At 45.1% G+C, this 23,985-nt stretch overlaps 1 protein-coding gene across 5 annotated transcripts in view; it reads left to right on the plus strand.

Annotated features, from left to right (window-relative positions):
• Positions 1–23,985, plus strand: part of HERC2 (HECT and RLD domain containing E3 ubiquitin protein ligase 2) — a 268,507-nt gene that overhangs the window by 92,096 nt on the left and 152,426 nt on the right. For all 5 annotated transcript variants that reach the window (XM_088454087.1, XM_088454088.1, XM_088454089.1 and 2 more), the window contains exons 19-32: positions 170–294; positions 1,038–1,216; positions 2,412–2,596; positions 2,679–2,834; positions 2,928–3,113; positions 3,271–3,441; positions 3,787–3,890; positions 9,173–9,323; positions 10,801–11,015; positions 11,939–12,071; positions 13,189–13,316; positions 13,413–13,608; positions 13,713–13,846; positions 14,729–14,902. In XM_088454087.1, the coding sequence (XP_088310213.1) occupies positions 170–294; positions 1,038–1,216; positions 2,412–2,596; positions 2,679–2,834; positions 2,928–3,113; positions 3,271–3,441; positions 3,787–3,890; positions 9,173–9,323; positions 10,801–11,015; positions 11,939–12,071; positions 13,189–13,316; positions 13,413–13,608; positions 13,713–13,846; positions 14,729–14,902 (2,237 nt within the window). The remainder of the gene's footprint in view (positions 1–169; positions 295–1,037; positions 1,217–2,411; positions 2,597–2,678; positions 2,835–2,927; positions 3,114–3,270; positions 3,442–3,786; positions 3,891–9,172; positions 9,324–10,800; positions 11,016–11,938; positions 12,072–13,188; positions 13,317–13,412; positions 13,609–13,712; positions 13,847–14,728; positions 14,903–23,985) is intronic.

Consider the following 23,985-nt stretch of genomic DNA (forward strand, 5'->3'; position numbering starts at 1 on the left):
ACTAAATGCGTACTGCCTAAGATGATAGGATAAATATACAGTATTACAGAATTTCTACAGCAAGGAAGGTACAATGCAGGTACAAAAAAAAAACAGGTTTGAATAAAGTAGTAGTTGCTGTAGGTACCATTTCGTGTTTGTAATTTTAATGATTTGTTTTTATGTTTAGCTTCCGGAAATGAGATGACCATAAGTCCTGGCCGTCGCTTTATGATTGATCTGTTGGTGAGCAGTTTGATGGCAGATGGAGGATTAGAGTGTGCACTAAACACTGCAATAACTGCGGAAATACAGGTACAATCGCATCTAGTTGCTGTGGATTGAGTGTGGGGTGGGGCGTCCGTGTTACCCTCTCATTCTCTTTCCTGGGTTTTTTTCTTTCTTTTAGTTTCCTTGTCTTTACCCTCTTTCACGTTTGTTTTGCTTGTTTGTATATAGATCAAAATCCTAAGTGCTAGCAATGACTTGCGGTCTACCTTAAAAAGCATTGCAATGTCCATTAAAAAACCCTAGTATCAGGTTGTCGTTCAGGAAACGTGCATTGGCAATACCTTCGCTATTTTATAGCTGAAACCCCAAAGAAGGTGCTGCACGTGTGACAATAAGGTTACGAGCTGGTTACACACCTCGGTTTTAGATTGTAGTGAAGATATTTCTTATGAAGAAAGCAGGAGATAAATGTGATTTATTTATTTTGTTACCCATTTTATTTCCCTAGTTTGCAGTAAAGACTAATCTTGTTTTTTTGGAGTTATAATTTTAGGTTTCCGCTTATATTCTGCAAAATTACAGATTTACTTCTCGAGCTTTAACATGTGTTCACCTTACCCAGTCTTATGGCCTGAAAGTACAGCCGCTAATATGTTTTATTGTTAATTAAATACTGCTTTAACATATACAGGTAAAATTTAAGGTTTACCTACTTGATGTTTACATTCATGTACCATTTGTTTATTATTAAAGCAAAGTTATACTTTTGGTTTTGTTGTATTTAAAATATTGCAATCAGAAACCTTAGAACGCCTACTATTTTCTAGGATATAGAAGCAAAGAAAGAGGCACAGAAAGAGAAGGAAATAGATGAGCAAGAAGCCAATGTGTCCTCACAGAACAGGTGCAGCACCACACTGGACAAAGATCTAATAAACACAGGCATCTATGAGTCTGCCGGGAAGCAGACTTTACCCTTAGTGCAGCTCATACAGCAATTATTGAGGTAATAATCACTTTTGGTTTGTACTGTTGGATTGTTACTGTTAAATAGTTTATCTGTGACTTGATGGACTTTAGGCCCTCATTCAAAGGCGCTCGCAAAATGCGAGCAGTCGCTCTGAATGTGGACGGCCGCTTGTGTTTTGAAGTGTGGCCTCCTGGTCGCTTGCTAAGCTGTGGGTTACCACCCACAGCTTTAGCGACCGACCAGGTTGATGGTCGCGATGGTCAAGACCATCGGGGCTTGCGACGAGACCCTAAAGTTGGGTCTGGGCAACTGCAAGCCCCAGGGAGCTTCCTGCTCTGATCGAGCAGGAAACTCCCCACTGACATCACTGCTGATATCAGTGCGGCCGCCCACAAAATGGCATGCGTTCCTTAAGGAATGCCTCCGTTTGTGAAAGCGCCTACTAAACGGGGCGAGCTGTGGATCAACATCGACAGCCGCCCCGTTGGTAGCGAGCCCCGGAGCGAGAGAATTTCTCTCTCGCTCCGGGGCTTGCGCACGCGCAGTGTGGCCACTGCACGTGCGCAGGGCCTAAACATCGACCCGCTTGCGAGTGCTCAGCGCTTGCGAGCGGGTCTGAATTAGGGGTGAGCGGGTTCGGTTTTACTCGGATTTACTCGGATCTTTAAACTGCATTTTATTAGCTATCGCCTATCGTGTTTTGGATAGCCAATATAATAAATCCGAATTTGCGGTAAAGTGGCGATAAGAACCGAGTAAAACCGAGCCTGCACATCCCTAGTCCGAATAAGGTTCTTAATGTGCACGATGGAAGTGCTTGTGTTAAGAAGCAGATATGTTGGTTTGACAACCGTGCTGGTAGGAAGTGATCTAGGTATAATGTGGCACTGGTAGACATGGAACACCAGACTACTGCTCACTATAAACTTTAAATAGTTAGACATAAATTCAAATATTAAAGTCTGCCAAGGAAACCTGAAAATACTTGTCTTTTACTTTTGTGAATTATACATTTTAAAATATACCGAAACAAGTTTATTTGATTCATGTAACTGGTGCTTTTTAATAACAGTATCTATTTTATATATTTTTTTTCTACAACGATGGTTTTTGGCTGTTTTGATCTGCTTTTATTCCTTTATGGCTTCCATCGTTTTTGTTTCAGATTTTTATTGAAATTGTATATTAATTTATTTCATTAATACCCTAAACTGATTGTTTGAACTCGTAGGAATATTGCTTCCCAGACCATTGCTAAACTTAAAGATATGGCACGACGTGTTTCCTGCACATTAGATCAAGAACATTTCAGTAAGGAGAGGTCAGCGTCGATGGATCTCCTGCTGCGATTCCAACGATTGCTTGTCAGCAAGCTCTACCCAGGAAGTGTTGTGGACCAAACGTTAAATACTCATGGTACATTTAAACAGGTGTATCTCTAATTACACACACAGTAAGGATTAGCTTGTGCTTCATCTTTTGATTTTCTGTCATTTAGCTCCTGAACTTTTAGGTGTCGGTTCCTTACTGAAGAAATACACTGCTCTCTTGTGCACACACATTGGAGATATACTTCCTGTTGCCACCAACATTGCTTCAATGTCTCATAGACATTTTGCAGAAGTAGCTCGCATTGTGGCAGGAGATCTTACAGGTAATGTTGATTTGCAACGGTCCATGTAATTTGAGATCCCTTCTGCATGTGCCATTTAATACACTCTCTTTTTGTGTTTATTGTCTTCACCAGGTGTTCTCCTTCCAGAACTTATTGTCTCCACAGTATTGCTGCTGTGTAAAAATGCCTGGCTAATGCAGGAAGCTGGTGCTATCCCCCTTCTGGCCAGTCTTCTGGAACCTCTAGATAGATTTAACCATCTTGCACCAGGCAGAGAGAGAGATGACAATGAAGACTTGGCCTGGCCAGGCATAATGGGTAGGTGGCACTTAGTTGATGTGAGTGTAATCTATAATATTCTTTGTGTCTGTCTATAAGTAAACAATATTGGAATTCTACAGATGTTTTGAAGTGATATAACTTTTGAATAATATATACTGTTTGGTTTGAAATTATCTCCTTTACTCCCTGAAAGGCACATTTATTAGTGCCCAGAGTTCTAGGAACAATGAGGAGGTCACTTTGATACGTAAGGCAGACTTGGAGAACCATAACAAAGATGGAGGCTTCTGGACTGTGATAGATGGAAAAGTCTATGATATCAAGGACTTTCAAGCACAATCCCTACATGCTAATACTATACTTGGTATGATCTGCTTTTTAATAATCCACAATCAAGTACCGAAACTCTGAGGTTACATTTTTTATTTCAAGCTCCCTGTAGAATGTTTGTAGCATCTTTCGTGTTTGGCAAATCCCTGTTTTTGAAAGCGCAGTAATTGTGATGCATATTTTTCAAGAATAGTTACAAAAATAAGTTAAATAAAACTTAACACTATCACTACACAAAGTATGACAAATGTGTAAAATGTATAAATTAAATTTAATTCTGTGTGTAAAATGCTTAGAAGAACCTACCAAGTTGTAGGGAATATTCCATTTTAATAGTACAAATATGTGTTGAAGCTTGGCATATTGTGTCTCCACTTAGCTCACTTTGCTGGGGAGGATCCCGTTGTTGCTCTTGAGGCTGCTCTGCAGTTTGATGACACCAGAGAGTCAATGCATTCCTTTTGTGTTGGTCATTACATGGAGGTAAGCAAGTGCAGCAGAATTTCACACAGGCGTTCCAGAAGTATAATTTTTAATAATTAGCCATCTGGGAGATATACACAAACTAATGGGGCTAATATGTAGTATCTATTTCTCCTTCAGGGTCCATAGGGCTCCACAGGGGAGACAATGGGGTGTAGGTGGGACTTGGAGGACCGGACACCAACAGCAAGCTTTTCAATCCTAGAATGTTTCGGTCCTTCCCCCTATAATCCGCCCACAGCCTGAGGGCAACTCCGTTTTGTTGGTGTCTGGCAGGAGCTGGTTCACCGTTTATGGTTTATTTTGTTTTCATTTATTTTACTGCTGAGCAGCAGCATGAGACAATCCTTTGGACATCTGCACTGCTGCTCCATCACTCCTCCACGGCGCCGTGACACCATCCCTCGGCTAGGTACTCCTGGCGGGGCTCTGTGGGGGACCTAGCTAGCAAGGCTCCCCGGACTCCAGACTACAGCCGGGACTCAAGGGGACAGGTAAGGCGGATCCCCGTCTAATGCGCTGTCTTGCCTCTGGTCTTGGGATCGGGGATGTGGACACCGGTTCGTCCGGGACTCCACTGGACAACCAGGGCAATACAAACACTGGCGCAGGGCACGAATTAAGGCCAGGGACCTGGTGATTAATGTGGGTATAGGGGAGAAGGTGCTCGCCCTGCAGCTCCTCCTCCAGCTAAGGCTGCCATTCCACTGTGGTCTTGCTGCTCCCGGAGCTGATCCTGCCTCATCCCTATCGGGGTACTCCCTGCAACTCCTTTGCCTCCCCCCTGGGTAGACGTACTTTCTACATCGGTGCAAAGTCTGGCGGGGTTACCTCTACAGCCTTTCAAAAAAAATGCTGCAAAAGGAGAGACTCTTACCTAATAAACCTACTAAGCATGCTGTGTTATCTTCCCAGTCCACCCAGCTATCAGATTCTGACTTATCATCTGGGGAGGCAGAAGACGCAGACCTATCTCACTCTGAGTCCCCCTTGGGAGACGAGGAACCCTCCCCTAAATTAAATATACCTGCACTTGTGAGAGCTGTAAAAATCTATTCTGCAAATGGAAGAGATGGAACCTGCTCCTAAGGCAAAAGGGACAGTATTTAAGCGACAAAGGGTAGTTTTGCCAGTTTCCTCACTCTGATCAGCTATCTGATCATATGAGCGAGGCATTGAATATTCTCAGTAAAAGATTTCAGCTTCCTAAACGTTTAAGTTCCTTTTACCCTCTTCCCACTACTGATTGCACTAAATGGGAAGTTCCCCCAGCAGTGGATTCCCACGTGACACGTCTGGTCAAGAATGCTACCTTACCTATCCATTCTGCAACCCCCTTGAAGGAGACTACAGATAGAAGGATGGATGCTTGTCTAAAATCTATATACTCTCTTACAGGAGCAATTACTCGTCCTCCTAGGGCTACGGCCTGGGTGGCAAAAGCCATTGAGAGTTGGGCAGAGGCCCTAGAAGAGACCTTTCCCTCTGATCCTTCGAGGGAACAGCTGTCCTACATATCTCACATTAGAGATGCAGCCTCCTATTTGGGTGAAGCAGCTATGGATGATATGGCTCTCCTAGCTTCCAAAGCATCTGCCACTTCTGTAGTAACCCGCCGTATTGTTTGGCTCCGCTCATGGAAGGCAGATTCGGACTCAAAAAGGCGTTCGAGTCTCTGCCTTATTCTGAGGATATCCTGTTTGTCCCAGAATTAGACAAAATTGTGACTACCTTGGCAGCTTCCAAGATGGCGTTCCTGCCCTCTGCATATAATGCAATGCCTCGGATGTCATCCATCGGTCCTTTTCATCCTGAAGGAAAAGTAAAAGGTCAGTCCTTTCCAAGGCATCAGGCATCAACTAAGGCCTCCAAGCCTAGAACCAAACAGACCTGGGCTACTAGACGTCCACCTACCAAATCTGAGGACAAGACTTCAGCCTGACTGGGCGGGCCTCTCCCTGGGGACTCCCAGGGTGGGAGGCAGACTTCTTCAATTCGCCCAGTTCTGGCGTCAGATCACATCAGACGCCTGGGTAAGAGAAGTGGTCTTCCACTGATACGCCCTCTCCTTCCTGAGACGACCACCCCCCCAGCAGTTCTTTTGCACAAGACCTCCATCGGACCCAAGCAAGACCCTGCTGCTCCAAAAGGCCATTCAGTCCTTACTGCTCTCAGGAGTAATAATTCTGGTCCCCTCCTCACAGCGAGGGAAAGGCTTATTCTACCCCTTTCTTGGTTCAGGAGCCCAACAGGTCTCATCGGCCAATCCTCAAGTCTCTGAACAAGTTTATCCGGGTCCCCAGGTTTCGTATTGGAAACCCTCCGCTCTATGGAGCCTGGGGTTTTTATGGTGTCTCTGGACATTCAGGATGCTTACCTACATGTACCTATGGCACATCCTCATCAACAGTATCTCTGGTTTGCTATACTACAGCAACATTACCAATTTCAGGCACTGCCTTTCAACGGCTCCTCTGGTCTTTACCAAGATCATGGCAGTTATGGCAGCCTATTGTCTCCTCCATATATACCCAGCCCCTAGCCATAGGACTTCAGTTGTTCGTTTGGAGTGGCAGGATCAAGATGCACCTTTGTAACAGGGACTGCTCAGAGCAGTCCTAAGCTTTAATTTTATGTTTTATTTTATTTAGTTTTTTGAGTTGGCAGTACCAAGCGTCTGAATTAAGACGCACGTACTGCGACTCTATCTACCTCCGCTGGGCCGCAACATCAGTGATTGTGCTGGTGATTTTGGCGGGTCGTAGCTGAGCTTAGCTAGCAGCAATGCTGCGACCTGGACTGCACTGGATCCTCAGAGATGTCAGGTAAGGCGATTCCTTGCTTACGAGGAATCGTGCGCTGCAGTCCTTGCTTTTGGTGTCCCTCACCAGAAGCCGCTGCTGCAATGTCATTGCAATTTAGTGCCCATTTGCAAATATATTTATGTGCATGTAGATCCTACCAAACTTATGGGTTTAGGTAATTGATTTTAATGCCCTTTTGCAAATATATTTTATGCATTTTATGTGACTTATGTTAACTCTGCTGTAAAGAAAAGTTTTTTTGTTTTTTCCTAACCCCCAACTACTGTACCTGGTGTATAGGGGTTAGAGAGTACTTCACATTTATTTTTTATCTGTGAAAAGGGGTCACATTGCATTGTTAACCCTGCACTGGTTGTAGGTTACTTGCAAGTATTTCCCATGTCTCAGGACAAGGGTAAACTGGAGATTGTTGTTCCTGTGCTGGTTTAATGTAAATCCTGTGCAGTTGGCTTTTCAGGATTTCATACAGGATGGACTGTGTGTTTGTTATGCACCTCAACAGTCCACTTCGCCATCACCTGTTCAGGGGTCACCTCCTGGTCTCAGGTTATGATGCAGCTAGTGGACCGCTTATCAGCCCCCACACTGCCTCCCACTTTGGATTACCCACAATGATTACAGCATATGTTTCCTCTTCCCATTCATCCTTCCTGGATGGAGGGTTATGTCCACTCAGTTCAGAATCTGGCTTTTGGCATCTACTTATCTACATGCGAATAGGGCATCAGCCGTCTAAGCATTAGATGGACTGCATCATCCTCTCAGTCCACCCTGCTTTCAGATTCTGATATATCTTCTGAGGAGGCAGAGGATACACAGGTTTCTCCCTCTGGATCTATCTTGGAGAGGGGCAGCATCATTCATCAGTGGATGTTCCTCTCAAGCAGGGGCGGTTAATTCAATCTTCATTATAGAAGATGAAGTACCGGCTCCTAAAGCCTAATAAACCTGGTGTTCAGATTGAGGGAATTCAGTCTAAATCACTTTCTGGTGTCTGAACAGCTCACTGAGCTTATGGGGGAAGCATGGAACATTCCAGGTAAGATCACTCACAATTTTGCCTAAGAACTCAGCCATGAATAAAGAATGGTACCAAAACATCCTCCAAGAGCAACTTCTCCCAACCATCCAAGAACAGTTTGGTGATGAACAATGCCTTTTCCAGCATGATGGAGCATCTTGCCATAAGGCAAAAGTGGTAACTAAGTGGCTCGGGGAACAAAACATTGAAATTTTGGGTCCATGATCAGGAAACTCCCCAGACCTCAATCCCATTGAGAACTTGTGCTCAATCCTCAAGAGGCGGGTGGACAAACAAAAACCCAAAAACTCTGACAAACTCCAAGCACTGATTAGACCAGAATGGGCGGCCATCAGTCAGTATGTGGCCCAGAAGTTGATTGACAGCATGCCAGGGCGAATTGCAGAGGTCTTCAAAAAGAAGGATCAACACTGCAAATATTGACTCTTTCCATAAACTTAATGTAATTGTCAAAAGTCTTTGACACTTATGAAATGCTTGTAATTTTACTTCAGTATACCATAGTAACATCTGACAAAAGGTCTAAAACCACTGAAGCATCAAACTTTGTGAAAACCATTACTTGCCATACTCAAAATTTTTGGTCATGGCTGTACACACAGGCTATTCTCCCTGTCCCAAGCACGGTGACAGCACATTTTACTCTGTCTGTAGGGCCATCGTTGGCATTTAGTCGTGCCTCTGCTGAGCAATTGTGCAAGGCAGCCACATGATCTTCTGTCCACACTTTTCTTAGGTTTTATGCCTTTTGATACTTTTGCCTCTCAGGATGCTTCCTTTGGGCGACGAGTTCTCCTTTCTACTCAGGAGCGTCCACCAGCCTAGAGGAACTGCTTTAGGACATCCACATGGTATCCCTATGAACCCTGAAGAAGAAAATTAGAGTTATGGTACTTACCTAGATAACTAATTTTCTTCGAGGTCTATAGGGTCCACAGGGCACCCACCTTGATGCACTTGGCATCATTGGTTGATTCTTTTTTCGGTCACACATTCCCTCATTTTTGTATAAGAGTGTTTCTGGTGTACAATTGTTCTTCCTTCTCCTGCCTTGAGATTTGTTAACTAAACTGAACTCATATGGCTAGGGGTGGGGTATATATGGAGGAGGACCCGGGGCATCCTGGGAGCTGAAGCTTTAACTGTTTGGTGCCTGGTCTTCCAACCATAATATCCCCATAGTATCCCTGTGGACTCTATGGACCTCGAAGAAAAGGAGTTATCTAGGTAAGTCTACCATAACTCTAATTTTCTCTTTTACTAGACCACGAAGCCCTCTACAAAGTTCACCAAGTGAATATTTTCCTTTATTAGAATACATTAATTGGTTGGTTAATTGCAAATATTATCATCCTATCTTATTTTCTCCCTGTTTAGAAACAATTTCTTTATCTTTTGTTTCACTATATGCAAAGCCTGATCAAGAAGTGATTACAGCCCCAGATCTCAGCAGTTTATCTTCTCCTCTTGTGGACACAGAAAGAAATTTAGGCTTGCTTCTAGGACTTCATGCATCTTACCTCTCCCTAAGTACACCATTGTCTTCTGTGGAAATTGAATGCGCCAGTAAGCAAGTTTTATTATCTGAGAACATTTTCAAAATATGTAACTGTTTAAAAGTGATATACCTTCAGACTTCATTGTGTGGATATAGATTTTATTTGTACCTGATGGCCAATAATCTAAATGTTTGCTGTAAATTAAAAAATGGGTTTTAAGTTTTTGATTTCGTTTTATTGGTTTAATTGTAAGGCTGGAGTTATTTAATAAAGTGTTAAGGGGGGATATCCACTACGCGGCCTGAAAGTCTGAACGTCTAGCGTTCAGACTTTCAGATCGCCGAGGTGCGGTGTTCGCACTGAAGGGCGTTCACTGAACGTCATTCAGTGAAGGAGCCCGACCTCCTAACCCTGAACATGCCGAACCTGACGAGTGTCTTCTGGTTGACGGGCATGTTCAGTAGACAGTCGGGGACGGCAAGGACCCAGCGTGCACGCGCATCGCTGGCCCTTGCCCGGCTATACATTATCTGATTTTGTGAACAATGTGACCAAAACCTCCTGGTTTTGGTCGGATTGATCACAAAGTCGGGTAATGGATAGGCCCCTTTAAAGTGTTCCTAAAAACTTTCAATTTTGTTCGTTTTAGTTTACTCTAAGATTATCTGTGGTGCTTACTGTGGGCTTGTAGGTCCTGGGTTAAGTGCCCGGGGCTGTTTAATTGCAGCCCACGATAAGCCTGCAGGCTGTACTTATGGGTCATTGCAGGGTAACATGCGTTACAAAGTGACATAGCAAACAATTAACAATTCGTGTATACAGTTTTTTTTAAAACTTGACCGGTCTTATTTTCTCAGTAAATAAAATTAATTTCAAATGTCTTTTGCTGTTGATAGCCATACATATGCTTGCTATGTCACTTTGTAACGTGAGTTACCATAGAATGATCCCTATTGTGGATTTCTGTTTGCCCCATCCTGAAATGTGAACCGAAATCCACGGTAAGTAGGACATTTTGCCCTTACCGTGGCTGCTGTTAACCCATAGCCCTGGGCACTTAATTTGAATTTGTGGTTTTGTGTGCAAACAAATGGACTTGTAAGCACCGAGGCTAATTGAATCTGGCCCTAAATCTAGCTCTAAAGGTGGGTACTCACTGGAAAGCTATATCTGCAGATCGACTGATTTGCAGATATATCAGCAGATGATGGTTGTTCACACACACTAAACAACCTTAACTGACTGCGGGTGCCGCTGGCTGGGAGTTGCATCGCAGTAAATCTGCCATCGGCTGTGCTACACAGCCAACGCAATAGGTGTGTGGACGACGTCATTCGGACATATCGTCTGTACGCACCGACATGCACACAATATATCGACCAATGTGTACCCAGCATTACCTGACGTGCACAATTCCCTCATTCCAACTGGTGTCTGAAACCTCCATTAGCTAAAACAAATGTAAATGTTTTGCAGAACTGCTCAGTAGTACCATTCCGTTTAATGCATTTGCACTGATCTTAAATTATTTACTTGTTGCTCAGAGTGGCTGAAATCATCTGTATTTTCTGGGGGACTCCAAACTAGTCAGATACATTACAGTTACAATGAAGAGAAAGATGAGGACCATTCCAGCTCCCCAGGCAATACTACCCCAAATAAATCTCGACTGTATGCACATCGGCTGACCATGAGTGATCATTCCCAGCCCTTCCTGCAGGCTATTGCTGACAACAATGTTCAAGATCACAATGTTAAGGTGAATTATGAGTCCTTACGTTTTTGCATGAAGACTATTTTTCACTTTTACGTAACTATTTTGGTTAATATATAATTTGAGCTTGTTGCTCCTACCTCTTTTTAGCAATTATATTAGAAAATCATTGAGGTGGTTGGGGTAGAGATTATTTGCATGAAATGTGGTAAGTCGATTAGATGTTAATGGAGGCTCTCGTATTGCATAATTCCATATCTATCCTAATTGATCCAGTGCAAGCAGAATATGATTATAAATGGGGAGGTTTATATATGACACATAGTGACAGTGATGATTTTTGGGGGATGTGGTCAGAATATCGACAGTTAGAATGCCGGCATCGGAATCCCGAGACCTGTCAGAAACCTGGAGCCGGAATCCCGACACCTGTCAGAATTCTGGAGCCGGCATCCGACCGTCGTCCTGACTGTAAGTACTGATGTTAGGGGAGGGTTGGGTTTAGGCACTAGGGTTAGACAATAAGGGGGGAGTGTTAAGTTTATGGTGGTTAGGTTTAGGCATCGGTTAGGGGTAGGGACATGGGGAGGGTTGTCTGACAGGTGTGTGTATCCTAACCCTGTCTGGATACTGGTGTCTGGATTCTGACCGCCAGGATCCCGAGTGCCGGCATCTCGTACTCACCCCGACTTTTTGCCATCAAATAGTGTTGTACACATTTTGCTGAGGAAATTTTCAATAAACATGATAAAATTACATTTTAAATAAAATCTCGACTTCCCAAACTTACCATTTGCTATTAATTACTGTGAATTTCAAGTCCTTGGCTAGGATATTATCAAGCCTTTTTTTTTTTTTTATTTATTTTTATCTTTTTATATATTGACAATTCTTGATAAGGTATGTAGGCATTCCCAATTTTGCTTATGTCGTAGGTTATAAAATGTTTGTTTTGCTTTGCTTTTTAGGACTTTCTGTGTCAGGTAGAACGGTACTGTAAGCAGTGTCACTTGACCACACCAATTATATTTCCTCCTGAGCATCCAGTGGAAGAAGTGGGCCGTTTGCTGCTGTGTTGTCTGTTGAAACACGAAGATTTAGGTTTGTAAGAGAAGACACATATATACAGGTCGAGTCTCCCATATCCAAATATTCCGAAATACGGAATATTCCAAAATATGGAATTATTTTGGCATGACTGTGAAAATGAAACCTTTGATTTTTGATGGTTCAATGTACACAAACTTTGTCTAATGCACAAATTATTAAAAATATTGTTTAAAATTACCTTCAGGCTGAGTGTATAAGGTGTATATGAAACATAAATGAATTTCATTTCTGTACACAAACTTTGCTTGAGCCACAAAATTATTGAAAATATTGTATAAAATTACCTGCAGACTGTGTGTATAAGGTGTATATAACACATACATGCATTCTGTGTGTATATTTGGGCCTCATTCCCAAGAGATTTCATTATGATATGCAATTATTCCAAAATATGGAATATTCCGTTATCCAAAATAGCCCTGGTCCCAAGCATTTTTGATATGGGAGAATACAACCTGTATGTATATATAATATATATAATATATATATATATATATATATATATGTGTGTGTGTGTTTGCTAAACACATTTCCTCTGGGGAATACACATCGCTATAGGTTACTGGTGGTTGGAGTGAAGACAAATTCAGGGAGCCTTCATCAGTGACTCTCTAGCCTTTGCCCCCTTTTTTATATGGTGTTTTTATTAGTAGCTTGCCGATGCCCACTTTCCCTTTCTTCATATGCAATGGGGGTTCGGGGGGGGGGGGGGGGTGTATGGGATGTGCTAAGCAACCTGTGCTTTATTCCTATTTCGTCATGGTTGTGAACAGAGATACAGGTTCGGTGTTTAAGCATTTTAGGTTAATATATACCAGCCATATTTTGGTGAAACTGTCTCACAGCATGTGCAATGTGTGGGGGGAAGAGAGCTGTCCATAGGTGGATTCTTTTTTTACTTGTCTGGTTTGTTTTATTCTTCTTTTACCACTATCTAGTCTGGCTTATTGTTAAAAAATGTAGCTCCTTGATTGGTTGAAGTTCCCTGGCTCCTATGGCTGGTGTTTAACCTCATCATCTGTCAGTTTCCCTCATTAATCTTCAGAAAAAAGGTTTTAATGGCTAGTCAAAATCATAATTAAAAACTCTTTCTCTTATCCTGGTGTAGGTAATGTTGCTCTCTCTATGGTCCATCGTGGTGCTTTGAATGTGGATCAAGTAAAACACAAGACATTACCAAAATCTTTTGTGGATGTCTGTCGTGTTGTTTACCAAGCCAAATGCTCACTCATAAAGGTTAGTTTCGCCTTTGAAGATTACAAGCTAAAATAAATAAAATAATTGAAAACTTATGTCTTGGTTTCTACTTTCTATCTTAATGGCATCTTGTAGACACACCAGGAACAAGGGCGATCCTACAAAGAAGTGTGTGCTCCAGTCATTGAGCGCCTCAGGTTCCTGTTCAATGAATTACGTCCTGCCGTTTGCAATGATCTATCCATTGTATCAAAGTTGAAACTTCTCAGCTCTGTACCCAGGTGGAAAAGAATAGTGCAAAGAATAATCAGGGAAAAACGAAAAAAGAAAGGTCCAATTTTTTTTTCTTTCTACTTTTTTGTTTATGTAGTGTCACTTTATTAAGACAAGTGGCTCTTGCTGTTTTTGTTTATGAATGTTTAATTTGATTCTTAGTGCCCAAAAAATCTGAATCGGCTGATGTGGATGACCCCAAACTCTGTAATGAGGAAAGTGAACAAGAGCCTTTTGTTGTCCCATCTAGTCCTGTGTCGGTGGATAAGAAGTCAATTACTCTGAAATCACCAAAGGTATGTAATGAGAATGAGTATAGAAACATGGCTTTTTACAGTATGTGAGTTTGAGAGGAACTACTAAGCCGTGGAGAGATAAAGTACCAATCAATCGGCTCCTAACTGTCACTTTACAGGTTGTTTGAAAAAGGACAGTTAGAAGCTGATTGGTTGGTACTTTCTCTTTCCATTCCAAGGCTTAATACATACAACCCTATATGGTAAAAATTATTATTTTCTTTGAGATGCGAATAAATGAAAACACAAAATATGTACAATATGGGCCTGATTTAGAGATGGGCGCTCTTGCGGTACGGAACACAGCAGTAAAAAAATTTTAATTGTCCCGAAGATCATTCGAAGATGGGGACGTCCACTGTTGCCTCCTTATCTGCGTATGACGTGGTCTTACCTGCATAAATATCTGTAACATCGACGCACATCGATCGGCCATCTTGCCCTTGTGGCAGGTCTGACCAGCTGCAGACTCTGCAGCTCTCCTGACACGCAGAGGGCTCTCATGCTGCGTATGCAATCACAATGGCAAATTTATGCACACCAATGAAACTGCATTCAAATGGAAGGACATGCCTGGATTTTTCTGATCACCTCCCTGTTACCACCCCCAAACGCTGACAACCTGTCACTCACTTTGTGATGCATAACTCTGTGCATCCGTAATCACAATGCGATCGCTGTGCGTGCAGTGCGGCTTATATGCATGTGCAATTGCAAGCAATCGCTCGATCTGCGGAAATATCAGCATTGCAAATATTTCTAAATCAGGCCCTGTGTGTGCAGTTTTTTTTTTTTTTTTCCTTTTAATAAGTGAAAGTTCTAAACCAACTTTAGTAATTACGGTTTGTAAGGGGGTACAAATGTGTTGTTCTTTTTCTGCAGGATAAGTGGCAGCCTATCCTGAGCTCTGTAACAGGTGTTCACAAGTACAGGTGGCTGAAACATAATGTGCAGGGATCATATCCGCAGTCTGCACTGCTGAGCACCATTGTGGAGTTTGCGTTGAAGGAAGAGCCAATTGATGTAGAAAAAATGAGAAAATGTTTGTTAAAGCAGGTAAGACACAAGCTCACACTTTATTTGTTTTGCAGTAGCACCTAAGATCTACAACTGATTTTCTATTGACATTCCTCTTGTTGTTCACGATCTGTGTATATTCTTTATTTTGGAGGGTATTTCACTAAGGTCTTGGCACATTTAAGTCATGTAATCTTTACTCAAGTACAGATGTGTCCATGCTCATCTTGCCTCCAAACGCCATGCAGCGCGACTTGCCTGGCGTGAGGGAGCTGCCAGATCCCGTGCTACTCTGCTAGTGTGTGGCATCATTTTTTGCCAAAAATGCGTTTAAGATGCAATTCAACTAGGGAGCACCAGGAGACTCTGCTAATTAATTTGATATGCGAAGCTTGTAATGTATATACAGTATGTGTGCGACTGAGTCTGTAAAGGGAGCTGGTCATGGAAAAGCTGTGGCCTCTGCATTGTAGCACTTTGGCTGCTTATTCAGAGACTGTCGCACACAGATATAAAAATGTTTATATATCAAATTAATCGGCACAGTCTCCTGGTGCATCCTAGTCGCATTGCATTGTGATTTAGATACATTTTCAGCAACAGACGCCTGGCGCTAGCAGTCTCACGGGACTAGGCGCGATGAGAGGGGCTGTTTGGCATGACTGCACCAAAGACGAGTGTGGACACATCTATATGTTCTTTTCTTCTTCAGGGTCCATAGGGCTGCACAGGGAGACATTGGGGGTGTAGGTGGGACCTGGAGGACTGGATACCAGCAGCAAAGTTTTTCAATCCCAGGATGCTCCAGTCCTTATACCCCACCCACAGCCTGAGGGCACTTCAGTTTCATTGGTGTCCGGCAGGAGCTGGACCACCATTATAACAGGGGGCTGCATTAAGCAGCCCAAGCTTTTATTTTATGATTGAATTTTTTCTACTATAACGGGCAAGGAGCACTAGACTGTCCGGACGTCTCTGCTGCTGCCCCATCACCCCTCCGAGGCGCTGTGACTCAAAGTCTGTGCTAGGTAATCCCGGCGAGGCTCCGAGGGGGACTAGCTAGCAGGCTTCTCGGACCCCAGACGGCAGCCCGGAATTCAGGGGGCAGGTAAGGCGGTACCCCGAACGCGGGGACCCGCAGTGATCCGCAGCCTTGCCTCCAGTCAGGAGACAGACTGGAGGCGCTGATGTGGACACTGGTGCGCCCACGACTCCACTGGACCATCGGGGCGTATAACATACTGGCACAGGGCATATGTAAGGAGGCTAGGGGACCCGGTGGTTAATGTCAGCAAGGGGAGAAGGCACTCTCCCTCTCCCAGTCCAGGGCTTCATTCCATTACGGTCTTGGTGTTCCCTGGGTTGCTCCTCCTTCACCCTCCACCCCCATAGAGAAGCGCGGCAGCTTTTTTCTACAAGCAGGTCTCTGGGAACGCTGTGTCCAATCTCCATGTATACCTCTCCCATGGGCCAGGTCATACAGCGCTATATCCTACCAGCAACTGTGGTCTGTGTAGTTGAGTTTAGTGCCCATTGTAAACATGTAATGTTTTTCTGCGTTTGTATGTGACTTGTGCTAGCGCTAATCTCTACTTTCTATACTGTACAGCCTATATCTTTCCCTTTATTCTACTAAAAAGGTATACTAAGGTATAGGGGGGTTCATACTAAGACATACTAAGGTGTAAGGGGGTTCATTGTACCTCACATTTCCCAGATGCTTGTGAGTGCTATCACATACTTTATCATACTGTGTATTTTGTTATTCTTCTGGCTATGGCTGGCAGAGGAAAGATTCCTGATGCTGCTGCTCCTACTGTGGTGTCTTGTAAATCCTGCTCTGTGGGCTTAACAACAGAGGACCTCATTCTGGATGGTCTCTGTATTGTTACACAGCCCCAAGCCCATCAGCCTCGGTAGCTCTCCCTCAGGACCCTCCCTGGGCTGCCTTTTCACAAATGCTGGCAAAACTTGCAGACCAAGTAGCAGTCCCCGTGGTAGCTCTATGGGATGACCACAGCAGGTACTCCCTGCAAATCCTTTGCATCCCCCATGGATAGACGTACTGTCTACCTCAGTACAGAGTCTGGCTAATACATCTACAGTTTTAGAGCAAATGCTGCAAAGAAAAGCATTTACCTACTAAACGTAGTATATCATCTTCCCAAGCCACACAGTTATCTGTTTCTGAGATCTCGCTCACTCTGACTCCGTCTCAGGAGAAGAGGAGCCACCCTCTAAACTAAATATACCTGCTCTTGTTAAAACTGTTCTACAAATAGAAGAGGATGAACCCACTCTTAAGAAATAACACACACTTTTTAAGCGACAAAAGGTTGTTTTACCAGAGTTTCCTCACTCTGACCAGCTATCTGATCACATGAGTGAAGCTTGGAATATGCCCGGTAAAAGGTTTCAAATTCCAAAAGTTTCAGTTCCTTTTACCCTTTTCAGCTACTGATTGTACTAAATGGGAAGTTCCCCCAGCAGTGGTTTCTCATTTAACACGTCTGGTTAAAAATGCCACCTTACCCATTCCTACTGCAACCTTCTTGAAGGAGACTACAGATAGACGTATAGAAGCTTGTCATAAATCTATATACTCTCTTACAGGAGCTATTACTCGTCCTGCTAGGACTATGGCCTGGGTGGCAAAAGCCATTTGAGAGTTGGGCAGAGGCCCTAGAAGAGACTTTTCCCCCTGATGTGTCGAGGGAACAGCTGTCCTACATATCTCACATTAGAGATGCGGCCTTCTACTTAGGTGAAGCAGCTATGCATATAGCTCTTCTGGCCTCCAGGATATCTGCCACTTCGGTATTGGCCCGCCGTATTTTTTGGCTATATTCCTGGAAAGCAGATTCAGAATCAAAACAGGCTCTAGAGTCTCTGCCTTATGCAGGAGACCTCATATTTGCTCCAGAATTGAATAAAATTGTGACTACTTTAGTGGCTAACAAGACGGTGTTCCTGCCCTCTGCATATAATACAAAGCCTCGGACGTCATCCTTTCGGTCCTTTCTCCCTCAAGGAAAAGCCTAGGGTCAGTCTTTTCCACGACAGCAGACATCAACCTAGGCCTCCAAGCCTAGGGCCAAACAGGCCTGGGCTACTAGACGTCCACCTGCCAAGGCTGAGGACAAGCCTACAGCCTGACTGGGCGGGCCTCTCCCAGGGTGGGAGGCCGACTTCTGCAATTCGCCCAGGTTTGTCATCAAACCACATTAGATGCCTGGGTAAGGGAAGTGGTCTCGTTCCTGAGGCGACCCCCCCCCCCCTCCCCTCGGGTCCCCTCCACGGGGCAAGGGCTATTATACTACCCTTTTCTTAGTTCAGAAGTCCAATGGGTCTCATCGGCTTATCCTCAACCTGAAATCGCTGAACAAGTTTATCCGGGTGCCCAAGCTTCGTATGGAAACCCTCCGTTCCATTATCCTAGATATGGAGCCTGGGAGTTTTATGGCATCTCTACACATTCAAGACGCTTACCTACATGTACATATAGCGCCTCCTAATCAACAATATCTCCGGTTTGCTATACTACAGCAACATTACCAATTTCTGGCTCTGCTGTTCGGCCTTTCAACGCCCCCCCGAGTCTTTACCAAGATCATGACAGTTATGACGGACTCTTTGTCGTCAAGGGATCAGACTGCTCCCATAAGTGGACCATCTCTTGCTGTTGGCCAGCTCCCCAGAGACTCTTCACCGCCATCTACAGGTAACATGGCCTTTCTTCAAATGCACGGTTGGCTGATCAACTGGAGAACATCTTCTCTAACACCATCTCAAAGGAATGGTACATTTGGGAGCCCTCCTGGACTCTCAAGTTCAGAGTATCTTCCTTACAGCGGACAAGATTTCAGCAATCCAGCACAAACTAGGCAGACTGCTCCACAAGCGCCAACTGTCAATTCACTCTGCAATGCAGGCCTTGGGATCAATGGTGTCCGCCTTCGACATGGTGGAGTTCACCCAGTTTCACTCCAGGCCCCTACAACACCTGATCCTCTCCAGGTGGAACGGCTACCCCATCCAGCTCTGTGGTCCAGACCATGCTCAGAGCACATAAACTGACCTCAGCCAGGATTTACCACAGTATATGGCATGCGTATTTCCAATAGTGTGCCTCCAAGAAACGTATGACCCGCAAGTCTTTTTAAGGTTTATAGAATTCTTGCCTTTCTTCAAGCTGGACTGGATCTAGGCCTCCGCCTAGCATCTCTGAAAGTGCAGGTCTCTGCTTTTGTCTATCTGGTTTCAGCGCAGAATTGTTACTATACAGGATCATACCTTCATGCAAGGTGTTCTACGTATACAACCTCTTTTTTCTCCTGTGGCTCCATGGGATTTGTCAGTGGTACTTCAAGAACCTCCATTTGAACCCCTGGAATCAGTGGATGTCAAGTAGCTCACTGTGAAGACTCTGTTTCTTCTTCTGGTTCCATAGGGTTCACAGGAATTACCTTGGGATATATAGTTGGATGACGTCCATTGCACCAAACAGCAAAGCTTTGGAGCTCCCAGCATGCACTGGTCCTCCTGACTATAGCCCCCGCCCCCAGACACAGGCATTCAGTTTTTTTGTTTGGTGGGCGGCAATACGCACCTGTTATACAGTGGGACTTCCAAGAAGACCTAAGCTTTTTTTTTATTTTTTTTTATTTATGTGTTCTTACCTTAAAGTTATGAGACTTCATGAGTTTAGCGGTAATGGCGCCAGGTTAGACGCTATACTGCGAGTCCATCTACCTCTGCCGACGGTCGATACACCAGTTCGCTGTATTGCCCGGAGTGTTTTCGGCCGGCCTCAGCATGGCTTAGCTGGCGGCCGGAAGGCGCTGAGGTCCGGGACTGCGGTCGGGCAAACGGAGATGTCTGGTAAGGATTCCCTTCGGGGAATCATGCGTGAGCAGTCCTCAGAGTGTTGAGATGCATCACAGGCCGCTGCTTGTGAGAGTTGTACTCGTATCACAGACTATTCCTCACCACGGCGGTCGGGACATTATTGACTGTTGCCGGGGATGGGTGGCAGTGCGTACTGGTCGGCGTCTTGCCACTTTGTAATGCAGCGTACCCGGCCGTCAATAGACGCAGCTTAGGGGAGATTGGCGCTCCCCCGGCCACTCCTCCTCCTAACTTCCGGCAAGAGACTCCAGCATCTGGTATAAATGACCTCCTTGTGCATGGGAAGCGCGCAGTTTAACGTTTGCTCAGCGGCTGCAGCGGAGTTCTCAGAGGTTTGGGTCAGTCTCTCTATACCTCTCCTTTGGGTTTGGTATATAGCATACTCTATATCCTACCTTCCCCTGCCGGGGCTTGGTTTAGTTGAGTACACATTGTGGACGCAGTTGCGTGTCTTTATGCATTGAATGTGACTGTGTGTCAGCTGCTGTATGTACACTGCCTGTGTTTCACAATTTGTCAGGTATTACTATTCCTGTTTTTCCCCTTGTCCTTTTTGAAGGTAGGGTGCGTCACCGATAGTAAAAAGTCACATTATGTTGTATTGCATTGTTCTTTCAGTTGATAAAGAACTAAGTGCTTCAGTACTGATGTTTTGTAAGTCCTGTGCTACAGGCCTATCTGAACAGGATGTGAATCTGGAAGGGTTTTGTAAAAAGTGCAGTAAACAGGTTCCCGGGGGGTCTGTTACTACTGCGAATCCTGTAGCAGCTACGGAACCTTAGTGAGTGGCTGTCACTCCAGAGGTACTGTTGTTGTTAATAAACAAGGTCGCAGTCAAGGGGTTTGGTCCTCCCCTCGAGTGCCTAGGAAAAGAGGGCATAAGAGTCGTCATGTCTCCTCCCAGAGTCAGACCCGGTTGATTCATCAGAAGGGGAGTCTCTGGTTTCTGGGTCAGGCTCGTTGAATGATAATAAAATCCCTGGTGGATGTTCCTGCCTTGGTGAGGGCAGTGGTGTCTGTCCTCAATATACAGGAGGAGGAGGTCCTATCAGCATCTAAAGAGGTGGTCTTTAGACGTCAGACTGTGGCAAAAGATTATTATCCACACTCAGGACAGCTCACAAATCTTTTTTCTGAAGCATGGAAGACCCCTTGCAGGTTGTTTTCAGCTACTAAAGATTGCTGCTAGGTACCCATATGCGCCGGGAACGTGTAGGAAATGGGAGGTTTCCCCCACAGTAGACGCTCATAGTACTAGAGTGGTTAGGAGCGCTACATTGCCTATCCCTACGGCATCTTCCCTAAAGGATGGTGTGGATAGGAGGTTGGATATTTATCTGAAGACAATTTTTTTTCCCTGTCAGGGGCAATTACCAGACCAGTCGGGAAGCCGACTGCCTATATACCGGCAGCCGGCTTCCCGACTGTCTTATCTCGGCAAGGGTGAAATGCTGGGCGTCTAGATGTAGACGCCCGCATTTCCCCGACGCCGGGAGACCAGCGCCCGGCATCACGATCGTAGTGATGCCGGGCGCTGCGAGCGGACAGCCGCGTTTTAGGTTTAGGGCACCCGGGGGGGACTTAGGGTTAGGCACCCCCCCGGAGGGTTAGGCTAGGGGGAGGGAGGGTTAGGGTTAGGCACCCCCGGGGGGGACTTAGGGTTAGGCACTTGGGGGGGTAGTTAGGGTTAGGCACCCCTAAGGAGGGTTAGGGGGGTTAGGTTAGTGGATACTTACCTATCCACGATCGGGATTTCCAGCGCTGTTGGGCTTCCGCTGCGTCGCACTCTGCTCCTGTCGGGCTGCCGCTGCCGGGAATCGAACCGCCGGCCGGCGGTATTTCATACCCATTCCGACCAGCCACGGCGATAGCCTGCCTGGCTAAAGCAATGGAAGATTGGACCAAATCTTTGGCCGAAATGATTGTAGACCCAACAAGAGAACAGAGGTTTTTGCTGGGTCAGATACAGGAGGCTTCTGTATACTTGGGGGAAACAGGCATCGATGCGGGTATAATGGCATCGAGAGTGTCGGCTAACTCAGTGGCGACCCGTAAGACCATATGGTTGAAACCCTGGAGAGCGGATCCAGGGTCCAAGAAAGCGTTAGAATCCTTGCCATTCACAGGTGATTTTTGGTCCAAGTTTTTTTAGATGAGATCATGAAATCTCTGTCTACACCAAGGTCCGCAGAATTACCGACTATCTCTACGACCAGAATACATTGGCCGTCTCGGTCCTTTCGGGCGCAAGAGACAAAGACAGTCCTCAGCTAAGAGACGGCAGTCTAAGAGAAAGGGACCGCCCAGGAAGTCCTGGGCAAACAAGCGTCCAATAGCTAAACCAAACGGTAAGCCTGCTGGCTGATGGGGCGGGCCTCCCCCTGGCGGATGTCAGGATTGGAGGCTGACTGCTACAGTTCTCCCGGGCCTGGCATCAAACGACCATGAATGCCTGGTACGGGAGTTGGTAGTTCGCGGCTATGCTATTTCTTTCAGAAGATGTCCCCCTTGGAGGTTCGTGGTACGGATTTGCCCGGGGCCCAGTCAGGGTCCGGGCCTACCAGGATTCTGTGGGAGGCTCTTCTAAAAGCAGGGTTGGTCGTCCCAGTTCCTGGGACGGAACAGGGGAGGGGGTTACTACTCAACCTTATTTCTAATCCACAAGCCTAATGGGTCGTACAGACCCATTCTAAATCTGAAAACTTTCAACAAATTTGTCAGGATGCCAAAATTTTGCATGAAGACTTTACGGTCAATCATGTTTGCAATGGAACCAGGGGACTTCATGGTTTCACTCAATATTCAGGATGCATATCCCAATTACAAAATCCCACCAGAGATTTCTCAGGTTTGCAGTAAACTACATTTTCAGGTCCAGTCTCTACCTTTCGGGCTGGCCACAGCTCCAAGGGTGTATACGAAAGTAATGGCGGTCATGACTCCCTGGCTCAGGCGTCGGGGAATCAGAATCCTGCCATACCTGGACGACCTTCTCATACTTGGTCAGTCATTACTATGTCATCTACGGATAACTGTAGCTTGCCTACAGGAGCACGGGTGGGTGATCAACTGGAAGAAATCCTCTCCTGCACCAACTCAGCGGATGATACACCTGGGGACGATACTAGACTCTCAGCAAACGTGGATCTTAATCTTAATAAAACATATATGCACACTCACACATACTCACCTAGTATCCGAAGTAATCCATAGGGGTGTACCTGAAAAAAAAATCCGTACTCACCTCTCCTATGCGTAGATCACGTCCACTTGTCCGAGTAGGCAATCCAGGGGTTAAAATAAAAAAACGAAAAAAAACCGAACCATACGGACTGAGCAAAGGTATGTGTGTACACATACCTTTGCTCCGCGTAAATGACCAGGGCACACTTCGGATACTAGGTGAGTATGTGTGAGTGTGCATGTATGTTTTATTAAAATTATACTTTCACGGTGTATGTTTGTTTATTTACGTATTTCTTTAGTTGTGGAACTACAAGTGCCAGCGGGCCCGTAATGCCCCGCATGCTGGTATTTGTGGTTCTCCAAATACCAGCATGCAGGGGAGGCTTGCTGGTATTTGTGGTTCTACAAATAAAGACAATATTGAAAACTTAAATTTTACACTATCAACCCGGCACCCACCGCCCTAGGGTGCCGGGGATAGCCCCGGGCTTTCAGTCTAGGCCTGGGGTGCCCTGGAGAGGGGTACCCCTTTATTGGGGGGGTACCCAACTCCCCAGGGATCCCCGGCCTGGACTGACTAGCGGTCAGGGGTAATGCTTTGGCCGGGGAAACCGGTGAAAGGTTTTCCCTGGCTGTGGCATTATCCCCCCGCTAGACAGAGTTCGGTGCTGGTTCTGGAATTTTCAGGGGACCCCTACTCGTTTTGTCCCCTGATTTTCCAGAACCAGGACCAGCTCAACAAAGCCCTGTGCTGGTTCTTAATATACAGGGGCCCCCTACGCATTTTGGCCCCTGTATTTTTAGAACCAGAACAGGCTTTATAAAGCCCGTGGCTGGTTATGCTTTTGGGGAGGGGGTGCACGTTTTTTTTTATTTTATTTAAAAACATTTAACATAAGTACACACAGAAACATGTACATATCTCATGGATATATGTGCATGTTTCTGTGTTAATCTGACTTGCTCAGGATGTACTCGCTAGCCTGAAGCAGGTCTGTTATTTGGGGACTTTTGGTAAACTTTTTTTT

This window comes from Taudactylus pleione, unplaced genomic scaffold (genome assembly GCF_031769625.1).
Source record: "Taudactylus pleione unplaced genomic scaffold, aTauple2 ptg000609l, whole genome shotgun sequence".
Classification (NCBI taxonomy): Eukaryota; Metazoa; Chordata; class Amphibia; order Anura; family Myobatrachidae; genus Taudactylus; species Taudactylus pleione.